Raw genomic sequence first — 27846 nt, 5'->3', positions numbered from 1 at the left:
GATCGTTACAGGGTTTAAACTCCTGTTTACTGTTGGAAACTGTGCTTTTCAAACCAAACCTGGAGGTGAAAGAGAAGCTAAACAGCAGCTGCAGGAAAAGGAAGTGGGGGAGTGGTGGGCTCCAAGGTGGCTTGCAGATGTGCCGTAACTGCTTAAACAGTACACCCACTGTGAGATGTGTGGAAGAGCGAGCCGAGCCCAAAGTAACACTACGCTCGATTAAGATACCGATTCCCCAAAAGACTCGGAGGGCGACTGAGACTCTGGCAGCGTCTCCACTGAGCATCGCGATCTGAACTTTGTTTGGTCCGATTTTACCCAGAGTTGAGAAGAATCAGTCGACATGAATCTCGATGAGTCACCGCTACTTTACCCCTGTTAAAAGTTCTCTGCTGGACCGCTCAGCGCTTACAGAGAGCCCGACTCAGCCAAAGCACGCTCATTTGAAACGAATCGTAAATGCCAAATCATACAAATCCTGTTTACTCTTCTTAGCCTTTGAACTCTCTCACCAACAGCCATCATGAATTATACGCAGCTCGGTTTAGCCAAGAAACACAGCGTTGCTAAATTTGCTTTGCTTGGTGTCTTGAGGTCTTTACAACACTGAACCCACTACATTTCCTAAATGAGAAGAGAAAAAGAGCAGATTTACACCATCTTTTCTGCTTTGTGTATTTTTATTGGAGGGCCTGTGTGAAGCGTCAGGATTTGTAAGTGCCGCTATTAACTGGGAGGCTGAATCCTGCCAAGTCAAACACCAGCGCCAGTCAAGTGCTCGCAGCAATCAAATCATCATTTCACTGAAAGCAGTCGGTTTCTCCCAGAAGTAGGGGAACCCGCGCCGCAGAACTCAAACACAGCTAATAGACTCCTGTCACTCCAGAAGTTGGCGGAGTTCCTGCGTCGGTGCCAGAGTACAGTACGGAGGGAGACAGAGGAGATCAGACTCGGTCGCTGTGTCCGAAAGAAAAGAGTGTTTATTATTCTCTGAACACACTTTTGGACTTTAATAATTAAGATTTGTCACGTCTCATCACGCGGCGGTCTCATCTCGTCATTCGATGTATAGAACGTTTTTCACTGCAGATAGTGTGTGTGGCTTTGGCAAAAGAAACCAGACTGTCTTCTTTATAGACTCACTCGGTGAGTCCCACTTTCTTCCCACTGTGACAAACAGACCCTCATGCAAAGCCAAGAATCTAGCCCCGCTTTCATAAACTTCTTCTAGGGACCAAATTCTAAGAAGACGACCAGGACGAGGAGCAGGGAGGTTTCTGGTAAAAGGCTCGAGAGTTTCCGAAGAAAAAACAAGAAATATTCTTCTACTGCTGAATGACAGCAAGTTAATGAAACATTAGAGATTTGACGGCACAGGGTAATGTTGTCAGATGATATCATTAGAGCAATGCAATAGAGCTAAAACAGCAGAGATCACAACACGAGATATCTGGAAAGTGGTGAAAGCTGTTTTTAGCCCACTGATATCAAACAGACTGAAACAGTAAAACTACCAGCATGTTCATTACGCCAGTTTGCAGGGAAACTCTTTAATGTCACATTACTTCTCAGAAGTCTTGAGTAAAGTTGACGACAGCGTCTGAAGTTTATCCGTGTTTTGCAGTGACTAATCAGGTGTCGGACGTCAGTGTTAAACGCTGCCAGATGCGAGCTGCATTTTATTTTGACAGCTCCAAAGAAAAAAGACAAATATTGTGCCTTATCACCATTTCCAACATTTTTAACATCAGTCAAGGGAAACCTTCTTCCACCTGCTTTCCGAAGCAAACCTGCTGCAAAGCTACCCGGGAGCACATGAGCGATGCAGTTTCTATCAGAGGTGGCATCGCTCACTTTAGCCTCACCGAGGCTGTCGTGTTGCGAACGGTTCAGAACGGGACGACCCCGCCTCGCACGCCGACACGCTGTCAGAGATAAGCTAGCTCTGACACATCTCGTGAAAGACGTAAACAAAGAGCCGCTCCTGCTGCGCCTTCATCCGTCAAAGCTTCGCACATTGTTTTACTCTCGCTGCACTTCTTTACACCTCGTGCACATCTGTCATCTTTGTACAAAAGCACAGCTCTGCGGTCTCTGCGGAGTCGTCCTGCAGAATAACACGAGGTTACGTAAGCGAGAGGAGCGTGCGGCTTTCAGCACGCCACTGCCCCACGTTTCATGGTTTAGAGTTTAAAATCGGCGCCACCTTCATAACTGCAAGTGTTTTGAGTGACAGCAAGTGTTTTTGCTTCCTGTTGGCTCAGTGGGACCTCATTCTCCAGTCCAAAGCTACCCCGTAATTCAATCCATCACTTGAGGAAAGCTGAAAACACTGCAGATATCAGAGGCTCTTTGGAGAGTGTAACTACAGCTTTCCTCCATTCCTCTCTCCCATGTTTTGTATGAACTAAATTAACTGCTGTGCTTCTTTGGGGTGACAGCTAGATTGGCCAACACCTACTCTGAGTCAGCCCGGTCGAGAGGTGTTAGCGGCCTTGAGGCTTTGCAATCAGACTTTATTCTCTCTCGTCCTTCAGGGAAGTCCCACAGAGGGCCCGTCTTGATTAAAGCTCCACAGTGACTGACTCATACAATCTGAGTCCTGCTGGCTTCACAACAGCTGGAATTACTCAGATACTCAACCTCCTTCCCGATGTCAAGTAAAGTCCTGCTGTGTGTGTGTGCGTGCGTACGAGAGTGACGGCTAACCCTAGGAACCGGGAAATCAGTGTATATTAAACTGCCTTTGTGGCTCGTTGGATTTCAAGCCTGTGGGGACGGCTTCGGTCTGCCCAAAAGATTATCCTGGAAAACCTCCACAATATTGTGTTTGCCCCGTTCGAGCCAGGTGCAGTCAATCACTCGCTACCCCAGGCTTCTAAGCGGAGAAGTAACTATATCTGACACCTTTCTCTGCAGCAGGAGCCTAAAATACAGAGATGTTTGTATGCTGCGAAGGCTCCAAACTTTCCTGGCAAAGCAGACTGACGTGAAAAGAAATCACGTGTATAACAAAGCTGCGTGTGTGTACACGTAGTGGAGTCGCTCCATCATTTTTATGGCCCAGCTTCATGGAAGGTGACAGGTGAAAATCTTAAAATTGCTCTCGTCGCGCTCGTGGAGGCGTGAAAGCACTAAATCGCCCCCCCCGGACTCTTCGTGTGTGGTGTCGCCCTCGTGGTGATTACTGCGGGGCAGACTATCGTATGACACGGTTCCCATTTCAATCGTTCTACATCAAAGTCATCCTAAATGTCACCTGAGGTCATCCTCCGATCCTGAGCCGACCTCAGAACAGCCTCGAGGTGGTGAACAAACGACAACTCGCAGCCCACTGAGGCTGCTCGACACGCTGGCCTGGACGTGGTAAAAGAAACGTTTTTCTAACAGTGGGATCAAATTATGACGATTAAGCTTCTCTAAAATCTCACTGACTGAAAATAGAGAAAAGATGTTTTGTATTAACATTAGGTCAGATGACCTCGTTTAATTTTAATAACAAACTCACATCGCAGTGTTTTGCCAGATTGAACATAAAGTCAGAGTTTTACACTTATGTTACTGAACTGCTCCCAAAGAGAAGCACAGCGGTCTCAGGACAGAGAAGTGTCTGCGTGACAGAGGAAACAGGACGATACGCACACTCTGCTCCAATAATTAAAGCAACACTTTCATCAGAGCATCAAGCTATTGATCTGGTATTTTATGAAGTAGCAGCACGGGCTGTAAATCAGTTTGAGCTGAAGTTCAGTCAGGTTCCCTAGAGGGGCAACAATGACACAGGATGATTTTCCAGGTGGATTTCACGGGCACTTTTCCCCTTCTCATCTTTCCTGACTCTCTTATCACTAGTTTTGCATTTGCCTAGAGTCCATGTGGTGATACCAGGACCCTACAGCTCCTCCGGGATGGCACATCAGCAGCAGGCTTGCTGTGCCCCCCAGTAGAGTCTCAGGAGCATGGAGACAGGCCCTTAACCCATCAGCAGACACAGCATCTGCTCCTTTGTGCAAAGAGGAACATTATGAGCACTGCCAGAGCTACAAAATGACCTCCAGCAGGCTGCTGGTGTGAATGGCTCTGACCACATCATCAGAAAAAGACCTCATGAAGGCGGCCGAGGGGCCGAAGTCCATTAGTGGACGCTGTGTTCAACACCTGGCATCCTGAATTGTCATTTACGATAAAATACCAGAATTGGCAGCCCTGTGCTTTTCACAGGTGAGAGCAGGTTCACCCTAAGAACATGTGGCCAACGGGAAAGAGTCTGCATAAGCCTGCCTGTAACATCATTCAGCATGCCCATGGTCTGTGGAGGCATACAATGTTAACCTACGGGCAGGGACGACATTTTTAGACTCATCGTCAGGCCCTACGCAGGGGGCCCTGGGTTTCCCTCGGTGCTCCACAATGCGCAGCCCCACATGACGAGAGTATGCAGGCAGCTCCTGGAGGATGAAGGAACTGATACCATTGACTGGTCCTCACACCTGACCTAAATCCAACAGAACTCCTCTGGGATGTTTCAGTCCATCCATCACCACCAGGTAGCACCTCAGACTGTCCAAGAGCCAGTGATGCCCTGGAGCAGATCTGGGATACTGTCCCAGATCCCTGATGATGTCAGGCACGCATGTAGCCACTTATTAAACGGAGCAGCTAATATTAATTGTCTGTGGGCTGTAAGAACGGCAGGTGAGAGCACTGAGCTGCAGAGCAACAACCTGGGAGCACCTGAGACAAGACCAGCCTTGCACTTGTTTTACCATTAGTCACAATAAAGCAAAGCACCTGCCTAAGGTAAGCGTTCAATAAAGGAAAACAGCCCTCCAAATATGAACTGACAGTCAGTAAATGCATCAGAGTCATTAAATAAACTGGGTGCCAGTAACTGTGCAGCGTAATGAAACAGCTGGAAGAAGAAGCATGTAAAGTGCTATGAAGACAGGCAGAATGGGTGATTTGGAGAGATACTGGAGGCTTTTCAGTGCGTTTGAATCACTGTCCCCACTGAATGAACACACGACCACAGGCTGCTGTACGTTATGAAACTGTTGCGCTGCATAAACAAGCTGTACAGTTAATCCACCACAGAATTTTAATTCATTCTTTATGTAGCGAGGATTACAGCATTTCCAAGCAGGCACAGTGAATAATCTCACGCAGTGCTGTTAGAGACGGACGTGGAGAGAAAATAAATGTTATTGATCTGAGAGGGGACTCTGGCAGGTGCGCTGTAGCTTGGTTACAACTGTGAACATCACAAATTAAAATAAAAAAAGGGGCTTAAAGATAAAATGTACACAACTGCCAGACCAAATTGATCCAAGACAGCGATTAGAGTGGCGAGGACTACAGCTACTACTGTAGCTGCTCCATAAATAAAGCCTCGGATGTGGCCTGTGCAGTAAAAAGGTTCCTGAAACGCACAGAAACGTGATGCACAGAGCTGACACAATTGGCCTTTCACCATCACAAAGATGGTGTCTGGTCTGGGTGATGCATTTCTCTCTCTCAGCCTTTGGTAGTGCCCCCCCCTCTGAACAGGCCCCCGTTTATGAGGGCAGATGTCAGTCTGTAGGCCCCCTGAGACTCACTCTGTAGGCAGCCCTGCACATGGCCTGACAGTAAAAAGACAGTAAGGATGACTTAAGCAGAAGGCTTAAGGGGAGAGGACCAGTTTCTGATTAAAACGGTGCTTGAAGCAGTGTCTTCGAGGGTCAGGCATCTCAGAAAGATGTTCGACAGAGAGTTTAATCACCCTAAAGCTCCGGGTGCTAAGCTCAGCTTGTGCATTTGATGTGCATGAACCCTTTTTTGAATGTTCCTTTAAAATGAAACAACCATTAATAACCATTTTTCCTCCCTGCAAACACCGACTGAGTAGGAAAAATGTTGCAAACGGCAACGAGACTTTTAGCAATTATGGTGTAAAAACAGAGAAAACAAAGAATATGGATTCCCCTCATGCTCGGGACACTACACATCCGCCGCTGCCAGCCTGGAGGAGATATTGTCAACCAGCACAAATACAATCAAACATGGGACATGTGACCCCTGGTGTATTTTTACAACAGCATCCGCTCTGAAGGGGAAAACAAGAACGAGCACACAAGTTCCCACATCAAAGCCACGGCCATACTATCCTGTGCTATGTACGCAGGGTATGCATGCTAAGCTACGTAGCATAGCTGGATAATGCACAACAGTGTGCCTCCGCTGCTCTGGTGTAAACATGTGGGCCAAATATTTCTGAGGCTGGCCGAAGGCTTTACTGCACACAGCAGCGGGGTGAGTAACCTGTAGACATACAGTAAACAAAAGGAGAACTCACTTTTTCAACAGCAGTGATGTTAAAAGTAAAAACACCAACATGAAAGGTTGTCTTTACACCCGGTTACTTTCTTATCACTTTAGAGGTTTTTCAAAGTGACGAGAAAAGAAGGTGACCGTGGCTAAGGTAGATACAGGTGTGTCATCCACCAATCAGAAGGTTGGTGGGTCTCCGTATTGCTCCCAACACATTCACCTGACTGTGTATGACATCTAAAGCAATATGTATTGGTACCATTCTCCAATCCTTATCTTGGATGTTGATGCATGCAGGGCTAAGATGTACAAATTAAAGACTCTGAATTGAAGATTTTTGGTGATCAGCTGTGAAAGAACTTTTCTTCAAGGTTATTCTAGAAGGACAAAAGCTAATTACTCATGAAACGCAGCACTGGGGCTGGATTAAGCTGCCTGTGGGGACCGGTGGACAAAGGCAGCTGGGCGCTCTTATTGAACACCCACCATTTTCCAATTAGTTTGGTAAATCTTGACTAAATAAAGACGGACTAAGGTAAAAGCGCCATGTTTGAATTCTATTAACTATATTTAAATATTCTGACACAGAGCCCTTCTACATGGCAGGGTGGTTTGATCTTTTATAAACAGTTATTTACTTTGTTATTGGATGATATGCACACCAAGCCCATCAAGACACGCCTCATTCCCTCCACCATGTTCTTACCTAGCAGCTGCACGCCGCGGGTCAGGCCGTAAACATCAATGAGGGCCCAGAGGGGCTCGGCCGTGCGGACCCCGCTGAAGAACAGCATGGGACTAGACTCGTTAATGCGGTAGAAGACTCTCCCTTTCTTGTCCACCCAAAAGGCGATGACGTTGCCCTCGTTGGCAAATTCCTCGGGCAGCGCCTTGGCCCAGAAGCCACTCTGAGACACCAGGTCAGGACAAGCGTACTTGGGAAGGTTGTCTGGGTTTATTCTGGAGGGGTCTTTAGCGGTGAAGCCCAGACGCAGAGCCCCACTCCAGCAGCACTGCTTTTTGGTAATCTGCAAAGAAGAAAACTTGTTGGTACGTGAAAAATATCAAATTATAAAAATGTTTCCATGAATAGAAACGTCTGCTTTTTGAGGCTTTAAATCAATAACTGCATCACGTCTATCCAACACAGACAGCGAATTTGAGTTTACACTGGGGGACAAAACCTTTTAACTGTCAAGCTAAGATAAAACTAAGACAACAGTTTTGACAGTTTAAAAGCTCTCAGACACTCGAGAGGAAAAGTGCTCCACTCTGTGAAAAATGTACCTTGAGGCGGACTTGCTCATAGAGCGTGATGGGCCGGTTGCTGAAGGTGATGGCATTGCAGAAACTGGCCTGCCTCTTTGCTGTCTTCTGGGCAAGGTCCATGACAATTTGGGACCCCTTGGCGTTTGGATGGAATAGAAGTGGGCTGATGGGGAGAGGCCCACCGACACTGCCACAGTGGATAGGCAGGCACCTCTTGGGTTTGTGGTGACATCGATGTGACGTGGACGGGAATGGGCCACCAAGGGAGTCTAATAAGGCAACGAGAGACAAAAGAGCAGAACAAAGCCATGAATTTCATTGAAAACAAACCAAATAAACGTCCTAATTAGGAGCAGGAGGTTAGGTTCCAGCAATGCAGTTAGCATCTGATGTTTGTAATTCAAAATGTTATCACACAAAATGACATCAGATAAGGAAATATCATCTAGGATTTGGTTCTTTGTTGATTATCTGTGAGTAGAAGAGTAATAAGCTAATCAGCAATAATCACACTGGGCCTGCAGGCTGAAAACTTTCAAAAACACATGTCCAAGACAAATGATGCTCTTTAGTTACTCACAAAATGAGCTGTTCCCAGACAAACAGCCATTCTGAAATCTAATGGCTGCATTACATGGTCCGCGTTGGCCGTGAGACGCTCTGTTGGACATCTGTGACCACAAATTCTCAGTAGAAGCCGTGTGAAGTATGATGCTGTTTGAACATATTGCATATACATTATTTGACCCAATTAACACTGACGTTATGGTATAATTCTTGCAGTCCAATAACCAACCAAACAGGTCAATTGCAAGTTTCTAGCAAGACTAAATATCACATATCGCGCTTGGTCATGCACTTCAACCCAAAACCCGGCAGTTCGATGGCTGCTTTCCGGTGGTGAAGAAGACTCGCAGAGGAAGGCATGACTGACTTGATAATTAAATGCATGGGCAGCAGAAGTGCCTGAATGGAGTCCGAGTGAGAGGAGTGTGACCGCAGCACTTGAGCAGCTACTAGAAACATGCACTTGAGCAATTTTCACAGATTTTCCACGGCCACTAACCGCCAGGTTAGAATGACTAAATTAGTATTCTGCAGCTGAGCTGAGAGGAAGTTTTTAGCTTTGAAGGAGAGAATCCTCAAAATTCGACTGATCTGATATTCAATACGTTACCATTCTGAGATGCTAAATGCCTTCCAGAAGTTTCTGTATTTGTGTTTAAACATTCCAGTATTTTGTGGTTATGGGGTATAATCCATCTTCCTGATGTACCCGCTTTCCCTCGGCTTGTCAGGCCCCCGCTTACATCAGTTAGCGATTAGCGTTTTCCTCACCTGACCAGCTGTATCTACAAAGACTGCACTTGTATCCTCTCACAGCAATAATTCAAAGCAATACCAACTGTGATTGTAAGATAAGAGATCTATTGAGAGTCCTATTGCAGACTCAAAGCACTACATGTTTCATAGCTGTGTTGCATTATGGACTACTCGAGCTACTGTCAGCAGAGAAATTGGTCTGGCTGTCTCTTCTTTCATAGATTTCTCCGGGTATGATTTGCCATCTAGAAAGAAATTCCATCTCCTCAGGTCTGAGCGATTGATACATCACAATAAACATCAGCAAATCCTGATGTTTATGCTGAATGTTTCAGTTTTTCCCCACCAAACTCCAGTCAGCTGTGCTGAAAATGTTTCAACACAGAAATGCCTGGCTACGTACATATTGATAGGAGAAAGAAACTGTCGTCCATCAGTCCACTACATTAAATGTACAGTGTGATTCTGCCTCTATTACAGCGTTTGAATATGAAAAGAAACTGTGGCAGGTGCCTCATTACAAAAATTGCCAGAATTATATGATTAACATTCAGTTTTACAGAGGCCTGCCTGATTTGACCAGACCCTGAAACAATGAAAGCCAACTCAAGGGCAGCAGCAGATGTCCTGCAGAGTCCTGATAAGTCCACATATTTAGTCAAAGACAACAGCACGCTTTGTAGTCCGTCTTTGTGTTTGTCTGTGTTTATCTTGTAATAATACTACAGTTTTACACAGCATGTCTGCTATTCTATCTGGCCCCGAACTTAAGACGGCTGAGGCCTTTTGTCTTAGGCAGTGCTACAGAGGAGCGGCTGTTGAATGTGGTTCACGTGGTCCTGGGCAGTTTGAGCTGAATGAATTAGCGGGCTCTAAAGAGGCACAGCTGCTGCAGAGAGAAGGGGCTACGTGTGAATTCATGTTCCTTAGCAACCCGTGGTATCTAAAGGTCTTGATCGGCTCACTCGGCAGCCATCAGTGAGCTTACAACAGATGCCTTTTGTTTATTGAGACACAATAAAGTTATATTTATAGTCTTGCTTGGTTGTGTTTTTCCAGTCAAACAAACAGGAGTACTAGTGAACACAGAAAAAAAGCATCCATTTCAGGTATCTGTGGGTCAACGGTTACGTTTTGGAAACGCTGAATTCACAGCTGGTTTAACTTCTGAGCGAATATCAAGACTACACGGTATCCAAGTATCTCTCCTCTTCGTGGTACTTCTTCCTCTCCAAGGTAACATGCGCAGCACTCGTTTAGGCAGCATCATGAAGTCAAGCTCAGCTGTAATCCTGGCAGATCAGCTCATCTCAGTGCCAGCCCACATCGGCTGATGTCTCAGCTGATAAACGTCTATACATCCAATTGGCAAATCCCATACAGGCCATAGTATTTAAGCTGCTTCTGCTGCTGCTGCAGAAGAGCAAACTCAGGTAGGCCGGAGTGTTGCGGTGGTTAACACTGTTGGTTCACAGCAAGAAGGTCCTGGGTTTAAATCCACCACCTGGCCAGAGTATTTCTGTGTGGAGCTTGCACACCCATGTTTGTGGGTTCTCTGCAGGTACTCTGGCTTCCTCCCACAGCCCAAAGACATGCAGTCGGTACGGCAAGGTTAACTGGTGACCCTAAACTGCCCATAGGTGTGAATGTGAGTGCAAATGGTTGTCTGTCTCTGAGTGCTAGCCCTGCAAGACACTGATAACCTGTCCAGGGTATATCCTCCCCTGTAATCCTGAAATGAATGAAGCATGGATGGATGCGTGTGTGGGTAACCTATCAACATACTCAGGATATGTACTTTAATGCAATTCTTAGATAGTTCATGAAACACAGTGATGGCACTGCTTTAAACACAGCAGCAGCATAAATATTGCCTTCACTATAGAAAGTCTTAAGGTTGCAGCTGGCTAAAAAAATGTTTCTTGTACCAGCTCCACTTAAAAATGCTGAAATGCATGATAACTTACTGCTAGTCCTACTTGATTTGGATACCAGTCGCCTGCTGTTCAGATAGCTTCTTTGCAGAAGCCCCCCCCCCCCAACATTGGCCACTGCACTCAGACTATATGGCTTAAGCTTTGAATTTACTTTTGACCAAATATCGACTATTTCCCCACTTAGTGGGCTTTGTTTAAGGCTTGCTGTTTGTTGAAGCTATCAGAAAAACAAAGCTGCCTCGAGCAGCCCGTCTCAGTCGTCCAATTACCTCAGGAACACAAATCCTGGAGTATGCTCATGTCCTCAGAGCCCGAGATGTGACCCCTCAATGTAAATAACTCTTGTTGACTACAGTCTAACAGCTGCCTCCGCTAAACCCGTTCTTGTGCACACAGCTTTATACTTTTGTTATCAGTGAAGAGGTTGTTTTAAAAGCCTCATAGGAGCCATTTTGCCAAAGGTCAAGGATGTCTTATTATGAACAAACAGGGTGAAAAGCTTGTATTCCTCTGCCCAGGAGTGCAGAGGGTTGTTTATCCCACTAATGACAGCACATGTGTGACAGGTCCGATCGCTCGTCACAGTACACAGACAGATAATACCGTCATACTGCAATGAACATCTCTGCGGTCTCATCATTTCATTCAGGTGGATGACGAGAGGTTTTTTGTTCAACTCAAGCAGTTTCCCATGCTAATCGAATTTTATGTGTCCAGAACACTATTCAAATATTTGCTCCGTGTCTAGTGGGTACATCACTTCCTTGTTCTGTGGAACACCCGCAAAAGCTGTTCTTCAAATGAAATGTTCCTGTGAGGTAACAGCTGAGCTGTATTGTGCCATATAACCCGCCACTCGCTGGAACCTCGGCCGTTCATTCAGCTGTGCAGAGATTTTGAACCATGCACTGCATAAAATGATGAAGACTAATATCCAGGCTATACTGCTTCATATACAAAGGCAACATATTGCATTAGCAGTGTGTGCAGAATCACTTTTCTGCTGTGATACACACTTTGTGTCCAAAGCCTCAGACCCATCTCCAAGGGGGACTAAAACAAACCCTGACCGGTGTTTGCACATGTCATTGACCCAGATCTCCACTGATACGCCCAATTTTAGCACCATGGAAACACGATGAGGCTGTATCATTCAAAGCACAGGTAGCCCACATACCAACCCACTCTCTGCACTTGTTGCCATGTGAAGTCCAGCTTGAAGCTCATCCTGGGAAACATTAGAGAAAACACAACCTCGCACACAGAGTTACTTTTGTGACTTTACGATAGCCCATCAAGCCTTTAAGCAATGTGGGAACATGGGAATAACAAACATGCAGACTGGTGTAGGGTGTAACGTCAAACACCAGATCCTTACAGGTTTACATTTCCACTCAAGCTTATCACAGTTTATTTATGCACCTATTAGAAGTAAATGAGCATTAATATACTGGTGTACTTTGGATCACTCACCAGAATCATTTGTTAAGAAAACACAAAGCGGACTGTTTAGCTTCAGCTCGTTCTCTCGGGATAACTGCAAACATTACCAACACAGGGCGGATAAATAAAATCCATTTCATCTTTACCAAAACTTCACAGGTGGAAAACGCTTCTCCTTTGCTTCTTTTTCAGATGTTTCTCTCTGTAGATCAGCTGACAGCGTCATTTAAAACACTGCCAACAAGCCTGGAGGGCAATGACAAACAACTTCTTAATGATGTTTACATAGCAGTGTCTGGATGATGCATTTAATCGCACTGACTCATGACAAAATGCCATTTCAGTCTAATGTAACTGCAACAGTGAAATGAATCACACGATAACGGCGACAATTAATCACATGCATTATCATTTCGGCAAGAAGGCTTTACGCGTTACAGTACAGGTACAAGAACAACATGCTGTGCCTCTTACAGAGTCACCCAAAGTGTTACGTTTCCTCTTATTACTCATCTCCAAAGTTGCACACATGTGTGACAGATGCAGTCAGATCATATAAAACTCAACAGGCACCGACTGCTACGGTAGCTGTGGCTGCTACTCTACCTGAGGGCAGGTACCAGGAAGTCACTGCATCGCTGGTGGCGACCAAAAGATCAGAAATGTTGTTAAGGAACATCGTGAGAGATCTGTTGGTCTGTGACTGCTCAGATCAGTGTCAGGTGATCCCGTCCAAAAAACAATTTACTTTGGATTAGCTCAGGTAGGCTTTTTTCCCTCCTTTAGCTATACTACTGACCGCTAAACACTGAGCAACGATTACCATCAGTGGCAATCGTATTTTCACTTTTGTTAGAGAAAAAAACCTTTTATCTTAATGAAGTCTACTAATAACAACTTGATTGATTCTTATCAAATTAAGAAACAAGTATCAGAAGAAGCTGATAAAACAACAAGTTCAGTTTCCACGGCACACACACCACACCAGGCTGGACTGCTATTTTTCCACGTCTCTTTTTTTTAGCTGATGTTTTATAAGGTTTAGGCACAAACACTGCTAGATTACAAGAAAAAACGATCTAGGTTTGGGTGAAATGCACCCTTTCCCGACACAAACCACATGCTAGAAGTTTAACTTCTTCCATCTAAGAGCTCCTTCTTCATTTTCATCAACAACTCCTGCAAAGATGATGACTTTGACTTTGCTCCCAGGGTCTTTCTCTGAGGGACGTCCACTGAGTCCACCAGCCTACCTTTGACATTGACGACGTCCAAGAGACGCACAGAGGGTTAAAATGTAACGTCGAGGGTTCCTGACGAATGTTCAGGACAAAGTGGGAGAGAGACCTCATTCGAAGGAGTTTGGAAAGAATGCCTTTCTGAGAGCTTGCTGCATTATGTCTGAAAGCCCCATAATACTAATCCTGTCAAATATTGCCTGAGTTTTATAGCACCAATCAAAAAATGTTGGTCACTCAAAAGTCCAAGCACATTTCTAACAGCTTACTTGCTTTCCAAGCGGCTCAACAAACTGTAATACAATAATGTAACTCACCACCAGTTCTCCTTTTTAACTGAAATACTGATTGGCTTCAGTATCAGTTTGGCAGATTTTTATGCTACAGAGGAACTCCATGTTTTCAACCTTGTGCAAAGGTAGCTTTCCATGACCCCTTCACATGTTACACTCTCTGAAAGAAGACCTTCCCCCTGGCTTTAAGCTAACTTTCTTCTGATTAGCTCCCCCTTGCAAACAGAAGTAACAGAAACGGCACACAGCCAGGTCTTCTGCTCTCATAGCCAGCAGTTGGTGCTTTAGACGACCGCATGTTTTAAAAAAGGCCTGAAATCAGTGAGTTTTGAGCTCTTGGGCCACAGGGATTACTTCTACAGTTCAGACTCTTATCTCATTATTTAAAACCACCACTGAAACAGTTTACAACTGGTCCACTTAGAAAGCCAACCTGAAGCAAATAACGATGTTTTTAAACAAGAAAATGTGCATCCAAACTGGTTTCCACTGAAGGAAATAGAAAGTGCAACTACTGGACCCCTTGTGATTTGTATAAATGTATAAAAAAACTGAACTGAATTGACAGGACAGGTTTCATAAAATAAAAAAAATAAAAAAAGAGCGAGTGAACAAAAACTATATGAAATATTCATTCCCCACCGAGTCCACAGTCATGTCTTTATAATGGCCAGCAGATTGGACAGAAACAAAACGGATTAAATTTGAAATTACATTAAACGGAATAAAGTCACCTGCAAATGAGAAGCTACAAATGATCATAACATAACTACCAAATGAAATGTGCTCAACAGCTCAGAGCTTAACCTGCTGCAGAGCGACGCCTAAATAATTCACACTGGGACGGCCTGGTAGTGAAAGGTGAGACGTGGATAGGATGAAGTCTGACTGACGTCATCCACTACGGCCCACTAGTCTTACCACATTCTCTTCACGGAAGGGATTACACAACAGTAATCAATAAATAATAATATCACAAGGCTGCGCACAGCGGAGCACAATGCTGTCCCACGATGCCTCTCTGTTAGAGAAAGAGAGCAGGCTGGTGGAGAGGCGTAATGACATGCAGCGTGTATTGACTGAAGCATGCGAGATGCTATTCAGTACTGACTGGAAGTCATCGTGTGGGCGCTGCCTTGAAGGTGACCTGTCACGAGAGCTGATGCTTTAAGTTAGAGGAAGCAACAGCTATGTGTGCGACACTGATGCACGCTCTCAACAATGCCACCTGACCCAGAGACATACGTTCCTGTCACTATACTCTCCTACACACAAAAAGAAAAAAACAAAACAGAGGCTGCTGGTGCGTTCAATAACCTGAGGCAGATCCCGTGACATTACCGAGCCCCAGTCCAATTCGACAAAGTTACGAATCTTTACTTTGTGATATAGCTTCTCTTTGCATTCGGATACAGAATCCAATTCAGCTCGAATGCAACCAGACGCTGCGTCGAATCAGCCGCAGACAGTGGCCCACTTTCAGTCAATCGGGAGCACAGAAGTGGAGCTCCCACACACTCGGCAGACTCAATTACGCAACCGACTCAGCAAACGCTGTTTGGATGTGCTCTGGTGCTTCACACCTGAGAACAGCAGCCTGCAGAGATTCAATTTTAGAAAGCATAATCTGTTCCCCAGCAGCTCTCGCTGTGCTCGTGCAAACACGTAAACAGTGAGAGACGCAGAGCAACGATTTTAACTTTCTTTTTTAAACAGGCACATTTTCCAAAAAGGCTCACATGCAGAAGAAAACATCACAGCAAAGGTTCAGAAATTAATGCCTGCTTTTTCAAATTTAGAAAGAAGCACTTTCTATCAATGGCTGTGGGTTGTCATGGAAACAGTTATACTTTGATTGGGGGGGGGGGGGGTACCCATAATGCTTTGGACCGGCCTTAACTTGCCTGTCATGACTAAGTGTCGGCCTCTGAGGCTGAAAGATGAAGCCACCACAAAGACTCCCACATTAAAATTCTAACTTTAGCTAATTTCCCCCCCTCTCAACAGTTCCACCATTAGAGGAACGCTGACACACACACACAGCTGTAGCTGCGAGCTCTGTTGGGCCTCACAGACACTTCAAAAACTCACTGCCATGCACTTCAGGACCACGTTTGTGAATTTTACAGCATTTTAACTGAGTTATCAGACAAAATGATGGCTTTCGATGTGGTTCTGGTGACTAAAACTCTATTTTTTATTGTTATTTGTAAGGTGTAACCTGTGTTTGTGTGGATGAAAGCTAGCATCAGCTGCTCCTTCACACGTGGAGACTTCTACCTCCAAAAACCAAGATGGTGGTGGCAAAACAGCTGAAATGGAGGTCTCGAAACAGGATGTCGCAGTGGCTATGATGGCAACCTTTTTCTGTACAGTCTGTGATTAAAGCTGAGGTTATGAATCACTCCCAGTTATCATATGCTTGCCTCCTGTACTCACTCAAACACTGCTGTACCTGCAGGTTCTTACTAGCAAGCAATTTGCAGTTTTAACTCAACTATGAGGAACATCGAGGACAGCAAACATCGTCGCTGTTGGCAAAACAAAGGCAGGCGTGACTGCAGACGAGAAAAAGCAGTTACAGTGAAAAAAGATGACAAAACTAAAGTCTGCAGTTGAAGGTAAGACCATAAAATACCGAGTAACAGCTTTGGTCATTATTACAGTTAAATTATTTCAGATGCACTGTGAAAGCAGTTTGTGTGCAGGACTCTGCACAACTGTCAGAACTGCTCCATGGTCGTTTAAAGTGATGAGATCCAGGAATAAAATCACTCAGTATCCTTCTTAAAACATCAGAGAATTCAGTATTTATTGTTAAGAACAGTTTTAATCTGTACAGGCATCTTTGAACAAAAGAAAACTAGACGTAATGTCAAACGAGTTCTGAGTAAAGTTCAAACACTGAATAGTCCCAGAGCCCTGGCACATGAAATCACACGAACGCTTTCCATGGGTCCAAACGTTTGCTAGGGAAAAGTTCTGTTGGAGAGTTTTCTAACATCAACCATGAAGAGGAGACTGCGAGCTTTATAAGACGTGACTTAGCTCACATTTCTGCAAGAACATCACACACGTGAGCCACGAAACAGCCTTATGTTTACAGCAGAACATTTGTTCGACTTACATATTTGATAATAACTATATTCAGATTCCAAATTCCACGACTATATCTGTAAATTTGGGTTAGACGTGGTTTTTACCAAAATGTTATGCAAACCTGGTGCATGTAAAGCCTAAAGCAAACAAAAGCCACCCTATCAAAACAAACCTCTCCCATATGAAAACTGACATGCTGTTTTATTCGAGTTGTTTCTAATTTACAGTTGATTACCATTTTGTATATTTTGTTGCCATCAACACACAGAACAATGTTGTAATGCACAAAAGAGCAGCCATGCTCTGAGTCCGTTTTATTAGTAAAACATGTCGAGAGATTTAATTTTGCATTCAAACTTCACACTGAAGAAATACACAAAACTTTTCAATAAGTGATTTAAAATTCACAAAACTGAATTTTATGGACAAATATAATGACGTGTTTTCCTTTAACAGGCTGTGTTAGTAAAAATAATAAGTTGGGCCTCTTTGTGAGTCCTGATGACAGCCTTGCTAGAGACTAACACCAATACCAGGTAAGACTGCATTCTGATCGCACAACAAGAAAAACGCCGTGTTCTAATTTTCGGAGGCGTTTGACCTTGATCCCAGAGAAAAGGAGCTCTTCCTGCTGTCTTAGCTTGTCCCTCTTTAAGTAATTGGATTAATCTCAGGGCTTTAATTAGAACGATCAGGTGGTCAAAACCAGAAGAGGCTGCAGGATCAGGGACACAGCTTAACCCCCATAGTAACACATAGGTATATATACACACACACACCCAAACACGACACACCATGCTAATAATAATTGTGCAAAGACGAGGAACGAATTCCTCATCACACTGCTGGCACGGCTCACTTCCTCATTTCTTGCTGTTGTAGAAAGGAGGGGGTGTGGGGACGTGGATGGGTGGGTTACTGTCATCTTATTGTTGTTAAAAACTCTGCCTGACACCACACAAGCACTGAAGCTGGCCTACATTCAGAGTATGAACCTATACAGAAGCTCCACTGTTTATTAACAGAACAAAAGGTCCCTGGGGTCTCGTGGAGAGAACACTACACCACCAAAACACATCTTTGAAATTCAGCCGGCCTGTGCGTTTTGCTTATAGCCAGCAACCGCCCTGTCAGATGGATGCTTTGCCCCCGGGGGGTCTGTGCAGGATATTTGGAATAGTGTGGCACGTGGAGCACGAGAAACCCAAATATCTGATCAGATACAAACAGTGTGTAGAAAACAAGTATTTGCACACCTGCTTCGAGTGTATTTGGATACGTTTGTACTATTACTAAAGTACTTCAGGCACTGGTAACAGTACACAGAATTCAAAATAATGCAGAATTATGTTTTACAATCTGGAAGCTAAGAAGTAAAGCTTTAAGTGGACAGTATGGAGCACAAGCTACAATATTTGCCAAATTTGCCCCCCCATAGAGATACCATCTATGGGGCCTGGTGCCACCCCATGCCCCATCCTTTGGACACGCCCCTGGTGGGACCTTAGTGATGGCATACAGGACAATACAAAAGAAAAAAAAATCAATTCATTGATTTCTCAGGCACAGCTGCACGCTCTGTTTAGTAATGAGGGGAAACCCCACAACTTTCCTCTCCTCCAGCTAAGCTGCTCCCAGTGCAAACACCTCCCTGCAATTTACTGCTATACAGGGCGCAGGTCAATGCGCGAGGAGCCGGGGACATCCTGGTTGTTACGTCGTAATCAGAAGACACAGCTGCGCGTCTCGAGACCCCTATTCTAATTACAGGAGTGACGTAACTGTGAGCAAAGAATAGGCTGGTACCTGATAACAGAGCGTGAGCAGCTCACAGCCAAAGACCTGAACAAAGGCGCCGAAACATCTCAGATATGACAAATGTTTGCTCCTTACCGTAAAAGGCATTTCGCGTTATCTGGCCACCCATCGCTTCAGTCTTCTGCCGTGCGCGTATGGCCGGTGTGGATTATTCAGATGCTCTCGTGGCACAGCCCAGCGCTCGTGACATGATTGCATCCAAAAGGTAGCCTATCGCTGCTCTGCTCCGGGTACATGCAAACAGCAGAGAGCGGACCCACACCTCCTTATTATTGTGAGCGCACACACACACGTCCGTGAAGGCAACTCCCCCCGTCCCCGTCAGCCTCATTCAGTAAGAGCTCTCCGCCTCGGGTCCCACTCACTCACGCTGTCATTTACATAGAAGGTGGAGACTCGGACATGAGCGGTTTTAACGCTGTCACTGCCGCACGGAGCTGCCATTGATGGGCCACGAGGCTGGAATAAAACATGGGGGGATATAAGGGTGAGCGGGAGGTAAGGCGCGAGGGCACAGTGTGACCACACAGGGTTTATTTCCTCAGCTGATGAAGGAGAAAAGTTTCCTTTAAAAACAAACAAACAAACAATGAAAAGAAATCCATCTTAACCGCATAATGACATTTACACATCCCCATTGGTGTGACGAGGAAAGTGTGGGTGGGGCAAGGATTAAACAGGAAGTAGACCCTGACAAACACAGGCTGAGCTATTGTGTATGTGATAAGGTTAAAAAATGTCAGGTAATATTTTGCATAAACCGTTAATGATGTCAGACCACGTGTTCACCTCTGGGAAAAGCTCGTTTTTGGACTGTTTGGGTCCAGCACCCGCTCCTGCTTATGTGTGCAGATGTCTAATCAGCTACAAAGTCTTCATGTGCTGTATGAGTAACATATCAGTAATCCTAACCCTCTTTGACCCACGATCCACCAAACCCACACACCTGGAGATACTACACATCAGACTGGGTCACTTCCCAGATGGTGAATGTAGTCTCCACTCAGGTGTGCCACGATTGTCCTCAGCTACCAGTAAGAGAGTTAATGTGAGACTAAAGAACAGAAGTTTCTATTCATGTTTAGGAATTTTGGAGAGACTTCAATACATTGAGTAACGATGTTTAGCAGAAGTGCAGGAAGTCTGGATTTCTAACGATGATTGGGGAAGTTGTGTTACGCAATGTTCTGCTGGGAAACCTTGGGTCCTGCCACACATGTGGGCGTTACAATGACACGTACCATCTACCTAGGCATTGTTCCAGACCATGTAGGCTCCTTCATGGAAACGGTACTCCCTGATGGCTGTGGCCTCGTTCAGCAGGATAATGGTTCAGGAATGGTTTGAGGAGCACAGCAATGAGTTCAGTCCAATCGAGCATCTGTGGGATGTGCTGGGATGTGCTGGCCTCACCTCACAATTTAGGGGACTTGAAGGATCCGTTGGTAACATCTTGTTGCAGATACCACGGCACACCTTCAGGGGTCTCGTCCATGCTTTGATGGGTCAGGACTGTTATGGCAACAAAACGGGGGCCAACACAGTACTAGGCAGGTGGTCACAATGTTATGCCTGATTGGTGTGTAGTAAGTTATGCAGCATATGTTCTTTGGCTAAATCTGTGATAAAGTTTGCAGTCCCAACCTCTAAGAGGGTGTGCCGTGCCTTCCTATTAAATGATATAATCTCCACTCTTAATTCACCATATTAGGCCATGCACTGCAAGATGTTACTGTCTGACAGGTTTAGTAATTAAATAAATGAACTAGATAAGAGGAGTAGCCTATGGCCTATCGTTCCACATTTCATAGTTTAAAAATAAGAAAGCGATACACGTCTGAGGCTAAGTTTGGGTCCAGAGGCTCACAGAGCAAGTGGCCACATTCTTTACTCTCAGCACTCAGTCTTTCACCTTCCATGCTTCCTTATGTGCCTCAGGCCCCTGGCAGACAGACTGGGTGACCCCTCAAGAGTCAGTCCTCTGACTTCAGCTGTCATCACCTATCCACGGTGACCTCGCAGCCCTCAGTCCCAGACTCAGTGTTTACTCTGGGCCTGAAGCTGCAGGCGTTTAGATAATGGCAGGACAGGGTGAGAGAAATGAGATATATGAACCGGAGTCTAATGGGTGAATGCCAGGAATTCATCATTCAAGGGTATCTTGGATTTTGTTCATTAACACTTTCCACCCCGGAGGCGGCTGTATCTGTAATTAAAAGACAACCATTTGCCATTTTTAGCACGGCAGTGAAGACTTCAGCCAGCCTTCTGATCCACAGAGCTCGAGGCTGCTCAGTTTGGCCTCGTATTTGCAGAGCTGTTACAGACTGAAATCGAGGAAGCTTCTGAGGTGGAAATAACCACGGTCCAAGCTCCAACAACACCTTTAGTACACAGACCACCGGTATCAGCTGTTTGCATTCTTCATCAAAATCATTTGGCCCTGATTAACTCAAACACGCTGCCTGTCAATCCATTTTCTATTGCATGTCTATGCCTGGGTCACACGGGAGGCAGTGTAGGGAGAGATGCTTAGACCTTCCCGCTCCCAGCCTCTTCTGCCTGCTCTTCTGGAGGAACAACAAGGTGTTTGCAGGTCAGTCGAGAGTTGTAATCTCTCCTGTCCTGGGTGTGACATGTCCAAAACCCCTCACTCAGATATCCAGGAGGCACTCTAGTCAGAAGCCCAGACCACCTTAACTGGTCCCCTTTGATTTGGGGGAGTCGTTGGTCTGCTCTTTTTCACCCTCTCAGAGGCTGAGCTCAGAAACCGTTCAGAGGAAACAAGCTTCCTCAGAACGGTGAAGTTTGGTATTAATCAAAAGAACCAGAAGAGTGTTTACTTCCTTTACACCAGTACAGAATCAGTGAATTTCCATCATGTTAAACATTAATTAAAACATTTTATTTCTCTGTGAAATATTAAATTACATTAAGTGATGCATTCAGGTAGCCTACTAGCTGTATAGCACGAGTGAAATATTAAGCACTCGCTATGCTTAATGTCACAATTATCATTGTGGATTTGCAGTTTAATTAAATATAAAGATTTATTCTCCTTTTAAATGCTCAAGCTCGATGTCAGAATTAAGGACAGTGGAGGAAAACTCATTTCCAGCCTGAGTTAGAAGAAACACTTTTTAAACACATAACAGTTTATATGTAAATGAACTGTGTTAAAACATCGCTGGAGTTTGTAAGCAGCATTTATTTGACACTGTTCTTTGTGAGAAATCTATAATTTTATCAAGAAAAAAACAACAACTTTTAAACCAACTTTTTCCCAGTAAGTTGCAAAGACATGACACAGATGATCCTTTTGGCTCGCTGAGCATTAAACAACTGTCAGCAAAATGCTGTACGTTGTTGTTTATGTTTAAAGATTACTCTCTAAATCACGCAGGTAATAATATTTACATGTCCCCGTTTCCCCATCATTTTTAATGATTACCACCACGTAACCATAACAAATACTAAGGCCTGCCTGGGCGGTTCATCAAAATAAAATCAGGACCTCAACCTCAAGGTTTAGTTTTCTAAATGAGATGCTGGAGACGCACACATGGTGTGCACATTTGAGGTAAAGACAGTTGCTGGAGAGTATTCGCAGCACAATGAGAGGCCAACCACATTTGGTTTCAAGTATCACCTCTGCTGACAATTGCAAAAATCTGGATTTTAAAGAAGAACTCAGCTAAAGAAAGACTTCTTTCAACAGAGAGAAAAAAAAATCTCTGAGCTAAATCGATAGTTATAAAACAGATCAGGGGACAGAAAATGACTGTATTTCACTCAGATAAGTGGTGTCTGTGGCTCAGGACAGCAAGTTAAGAGAAAACACATTTCCTCTATCTTACAAATATCCCTGCAAACCCAGCAATAAAAGTAACACCCACAAGTCTGCTGAGTTTTAAAAGTCCCAAGGGATGACATCATCGCGCTAAGGTATAACAGCTATTTGTCACGCAAGGGACATGGCTGTGAAAAGAGCGGCGACTGGAAGTTGGCCAGATGAGTTTTAGGAAGAAACGTCAGACCAGCGCTTCGTGTAACCTCGCAGATACACACCAGAGGAAAGGCCTGCAGAAAAGTGCACTTCCTCACCTTGTTTGACACCGCTGCTGTACACGAATGCATTGCTAGAACATCCTTCCTTTGTACAGTAACTCTTTCTTCCTGCAGTCACTGCTCTGTCAGCCTTAACCTTTAGAAAGAAAGCCTCCTTTGGCCCACAGTCCTGTCTGCAACAGGGTCGAGGTGCATCTTTGAGAGTCTGTACATAAACTTGCATTACATAACTTGGACTATGTGGCGATTCACGGTTCGCTGCACTTTAGTCGGCATCAGATGGGTGTGTGCGTACAGCTACAGCTGATATTTACGGCCTATCTGATGAGAGGCATGTTTCATGTGAACCTCATGAATTCTTCGGGCCTTATTAACACTTCTGTTCTGTTTAGGTTTGGTCTGTTTTTTAAATAACTCAGAAACAGGATGATTCTAAAGTGAAACAAGAAAACGGGTACTTGGATGGATTACTCGTCTTCATGTGTTCCTGATTCTGTGCTGGATGTTTTCACTTTTAGAAGTGCAGAGTCAGCATCTTCAGAAGCCACCAATGACATTGTTTATGAACATTAATACCACAGATGGTTTAAAATTAAAGCGTTTTAAACCTGCATTCTGTCTTATGACCAGCAGGGGGCAGCTCCTCTGGTTGCCAAAAAAAGTACAATTAGATGTAAATTCATGAGAAAACAACCCAATCTCTCACTTGATTTGACGCCTCAGTAAACACTTATCACATATGTTTATGCTCTCTCTTGCTAGTTTCAGGTTTTATTTAATATAACAAGATACTGAACTGGTTAATTCTGGTCCCATTTAGAGGACAAAAGACCAGAAACCAACACCCTTCATTTCTAAACCAGATCCAGATCTCATCAGGTTTGGTGTAATAATCCTAGATGTTTTATGGCTACCAAAACTTGAGATTTCAGAATGGGATACAACATATGGTGATGCCCATATTTCAGCTTTGGATGCGTAACAGCTGCTTTGTGGCATTATGTTTGTTGCTTCAAATGTTCAGATGATCACCCCTTTTAAATGTAAGATGTCCACACTGACTAATATGCTTTTTGGTTATTGTTTCTTGAAGAAATGGTAGATATAAAATAAAGGTTTGTTATTTTTTACTCTGCACCTCAACAGGATTAAATGGAGTGAAAAAAAGCCTCGATTGAATTTGTTTGTTTCTCTCATAACAAAAACAGAAAAATATGTAAAGAGCAGCATCATTATGACTTTAGCTACACCGAAACACACTGCTGAGATAATCAAGAGCAGGATGGACCCGAATTAAGGTCTCTTTCTCTAGTTTCTTGCTTTTCGCCTTCTTTCTGCGTACATTAACCAGAAATTAAAGGATTTCTGGTTAATGTACTAAGGACTTCCTTACAATAAATACAGGAAGGACTCCAACGTCCAAGTTCTAGCCAAAAAGAGTCGGGAGAACTACAACCTGCTGAGAGCTATTTGACAGGTATCTACCAATGCCTGTATAAAATCTACATATGATATTGAATACATTGTGGAAGCCTCACATGTGAAATTCAAGGACAGCTGTGGAAAGGTCATAGCTCCCCAACAAAGGGCTTCATTGATTGTACTGCTGTGTCTGTTATTAACAGACTGGCATGCATATAGACGTTGTTTGTGGGTGTTCATTTGTTTGGAGGTTGTATCAAATTCAAACATACAGCCCGAGTTACAAAGAACGAGGAGTCCTGTGACAGATGGTGTGGCCCGCTCAGAGCCCTGGGGCCACATTCTTAAAGCTTCCCATTACAAAGAGCTGCTGCTTGGGGCAGAATCTGGAAAAAAGTCTTAAGCAGACTGGAAATGATTCACTGGTCAAAGCTGACGGCTGGTCGTTTGCTCCGGTCCGGCCTAGGTAACTTTTTAATGTATTTACTACCAGGTCAAATGTCTATCACTTGTACTTTTCAGTCGCATGGGTAACTGCTTCAGTCGCTCACCTGGAAGTTGAGAAAAGTTTATCTTGGGCCCCGCCCACTTCCTGTTGCTGGTGGATATTTCAGGTGTAGTTGCTTGAAACTGCAGAATGCTATCAACTTTGCGTGGTCTCTGGTTGCCACGTCAAAGCAAACTATTTGTGTTGTGTATGCAGCTTTAGATTTATGATGTTTTATAAGAATTAACATTTGAAGTTTATACTAGATTGTGGAAAAACTGCTATCAGTAGGAAGGAGTGCCTTTTTAGAGGCTTAAGAGTTTCCTTTGCTTTATTAAGCAGGAGAAAATAGTGGAGAGACAAAAGGTAGAGGAAATACCTCCGAATGACAGTGAGTTAATGAAACAGCAGATTAGATGGTGCGGGGATAATGTTTGTAGCCGATCTCATTAAAGATACGCTTACATCTCCCATCCAATGCAATGATGCCAGAAATGAATGTGATTACGAGGCTGAATTACTTGAAAACTGGCAAAAATGTATTCTTGTTAATCGGGTCAGCCGCATCGCCTCGCTGAGGTAAAAGGTTTTGTTCACTTCTTGCTCAGAGTTACTCTGAGAGCTTCCTAAATCACTCTTAAGTGAGGACTCCTTTCTATAAATGTTTATAGTTTATATGTCTACATTAGGAGAACTCTGCAAGAGCTCCCTGAATGTTTGTGAATACAGCCCCTGATCTGAACCTCGTGCAGTCAAACTGACATGAAGAGATAGCACGAATACATGCACAAGCTCTGCATGTATTCACGTTCTTCAGCATAGTTGGCTCAAGCTACCTGCTGTAGTTAGATTAACTGTGTGTAAGTGCACCGGGGACTGGTGCTGTTTTAAAGATCCATAAAGTGTAGGGATACCATGCAAACACACAAATGTACTTATTAGTCTATTAAAATACCAGAACTTTTCCTGAAGCACAGGCAGCAGCACACAGCAGGAGACATTATTTCTCAATAGTTTCATTAAAAATGCTCCAAAAGGCACAAAGACCACAAAACCTTTTAGTTTAATAACTGATTTTTACAGCAGAAGTGAGGCCAAGCAGAGCGTGAGCTAACTTTAACCTTCACCAAAATCCATCCATCCATCATCCATCCATCATCCATCCATCAACTATCCACAGTGTTGGGAAGGTTACTTTTAAAATGTATTCCATTACAGATTACAGAATACATGCCCCAAAATGTATTCTGTAACGTATTCCGTTACGTTACTCAATGACAGTAACGTATTCTGAATACTTTGGATTACTTAACATATTATCATGCTGTTTACAACAACATGAATGTCCTATTGCTGTGTGATTTATTACTATTACTGAAGGTCCGCGACTCCGAACCGTAGTAAAGGGACCTCTGACTAATACGTTGGTTCCGTGTCGGCTCGTAGCCGAAAACTAGCTTTACTTTGTTGTGTGGGTCAACTTTTCTTGGGAGAGACAGAGAGAGGCGTTGAAAGGCTGCTCCAACGGAACTTATTGTTTCGGAGGAAAACAGGAACACGGTGTACAGTCGAGTCTTAATAGCTTACTTACAACTGGGCTCGTCAGGCTCTCTTCTTGGCTGCAGTGGTTATTATTATATTTACATGCTTCCAGCTCCTGTTTCTGCTCGATGACAACTCGTACCTTTCCACTCCCCTTTTTCTCCCTCCTTGCTCACAGACCCATAACGAGTATGGCAGTCCATTCTCCCTGCAACACGGACTACACTGCCCATGATGCTACATTCTGCATTCTGCCTATTAGCTTAGCACAACAGCAACAACAAAAAGGCGCTCTCTCACCCAGGAAACACGCAGAGCGAGAGCATTACCCTGTAACCATGGCAACCGCAACGCTGCCGCCTGGAACAACAGCACGTAGCTGTCAAACAAACCCAAACAGTCCTGACCTGCGACAAAATGAAACAGGAAAGTACCGCAGTGTAATCCATTTATTTCAACAAAGTAACTGTATTCTGAATACCACCTTTTTAAACGGTAACTGTAACGGAATACAGTTACTCATATTTTGTATTTTAAATACGTAACGGCGGTACATGTATTCCGTTACTCCCCAACACTGTCCATCCATCCATCCATCAGCTATCCATATATCATCCATCCATCCATCCATCCATCCATCCATCCATCCATCCATCCATCAACTATCCAGTGACTTCACGTGGTCACTTGAAAACTGCCGGTTTAGAAGAAACTTTTTGTTATAGGAGTAAATTTTGACTATTCATAACAGGGTTTTTTAAATCATTGTTAAAATCATTAATAGTTTCTTATTTAGTTAAGCATTTAGGTGATGGTGTGTGGCACCCTGCACGCCAACTACAGTACATTTGCACTGGGCACCATTTTAATTCTGACATCTGAAGCAAATGTATTTCTTTTTTTTAATAAAGTGTTCGTGGTGCAACCATCAGCACTAACGTGGCCACAGATCTGATATAGTGGCTGATGATTAACCAGCCCCCATTGCCACATGTCCCAGCACGCTTCACTGTTTAATGGCAGCTGGAGACCAGACCTGACCAAGGTTTCCACGGCAACCACTACTCGAAAGGAATTGCGCATTTCTTACCGGGAATGCATATGTAAGTGCACGGGGACACACACAAACACACCCACAGCCCATTAGCCCAGCTCGACACAGTTTCCATCAACAGTAGCGGTGTGGGGAGACAACAAAACAAAACAGCAGTTTAGTGGTGCGAGCTGTGCACCATAACATCCTGCCAGCAAAACAGAGCTCGCTGCCTCTTTCTAAGTGATTTGTACAGGACTGAAAGGGAATCTGGCAGCAGATGCCAAGAAGCAGAGAGGTCAGCAGAGTGGCTCTCCTGCAGCCGGCATTGTCTGCTGCACAGCACGTGTGTGCAAACAAAACCTCCCATTCAGCGCAGTCTCATATGGGATATCAGCGGAGCCCTTAGAGCGTTCAGGAACAGGATACGATAAAAGAGAGGAGTGGAAACTTCACAGAGCTGTGACACCGTCTAGATCTCTGTGAAAAGACAAAATGAGAAATGCGAAAGCAGACGGGGGGGAAAGGTGAGAGATAGGGGGCATTTGCACAGTCACTGCAGCAA

General features: G+C 44.3%; 1 protein-coding gene across 3 annotated transcripts in view; it reads right to left on the bottom strand.

Moving 5' to 3' along the window:
- Window positions 1-27846, bottom strand: part of neurl1aa (neuralized E3 ubiquitin protein ligase 1Aa) — a 68104-nt gene that overhangs the window by 22199 nt on the left and 18059 nt on the right. Inside the window, exons 1-3 of one of the 3 annotated variants that reach the window (XM_085278122.1) lie at window positions 18805-19125; window positions 7597-7847; window positions 7016-7337 (exon numbers count right to left, since the gene is read on the bottom strand). In XM_085278122.1, the coding sequence (XP_085134248.1) occupies window positions 7016-7337; window positions 7597-7847; window positions 18805-18838 (607 nt within the window). In that variant the 5' untranslated portion in view covers window positions 18839-19125. Of the gene's footprint in view, window positions 1-7015; window positions 7338-7596; window positions 7848-8158; window positions 8427-18804; window positions 19126-27846 lie in introns of those variants that run through there. The other 2 variants (XM_085278120.1, XM_085278121.1) reach the window with 2 other exon arrangements.

The sequence above is a fragment of the Mchenga conophoros genome, linkage group LG6, assembly GCF_057382185.1.
Source record: "Mchenga conophoros isolate Kocher_MC1m ecotype Shallow Benthic linkage group LG6, M_conophoros_male_GT1.1, whole genome shotgun sequence".
Taxonomy (NCBI): domain Eukaryota; kingdom Metazoa; phylum Chordata; class Actinopteri; order Cichliformes; family Cichlidae; genus Mchenga; species Mchenga conophoros.
This window is presented reverse-complemented; position numbering and strand designations above follow the sequence as displayed.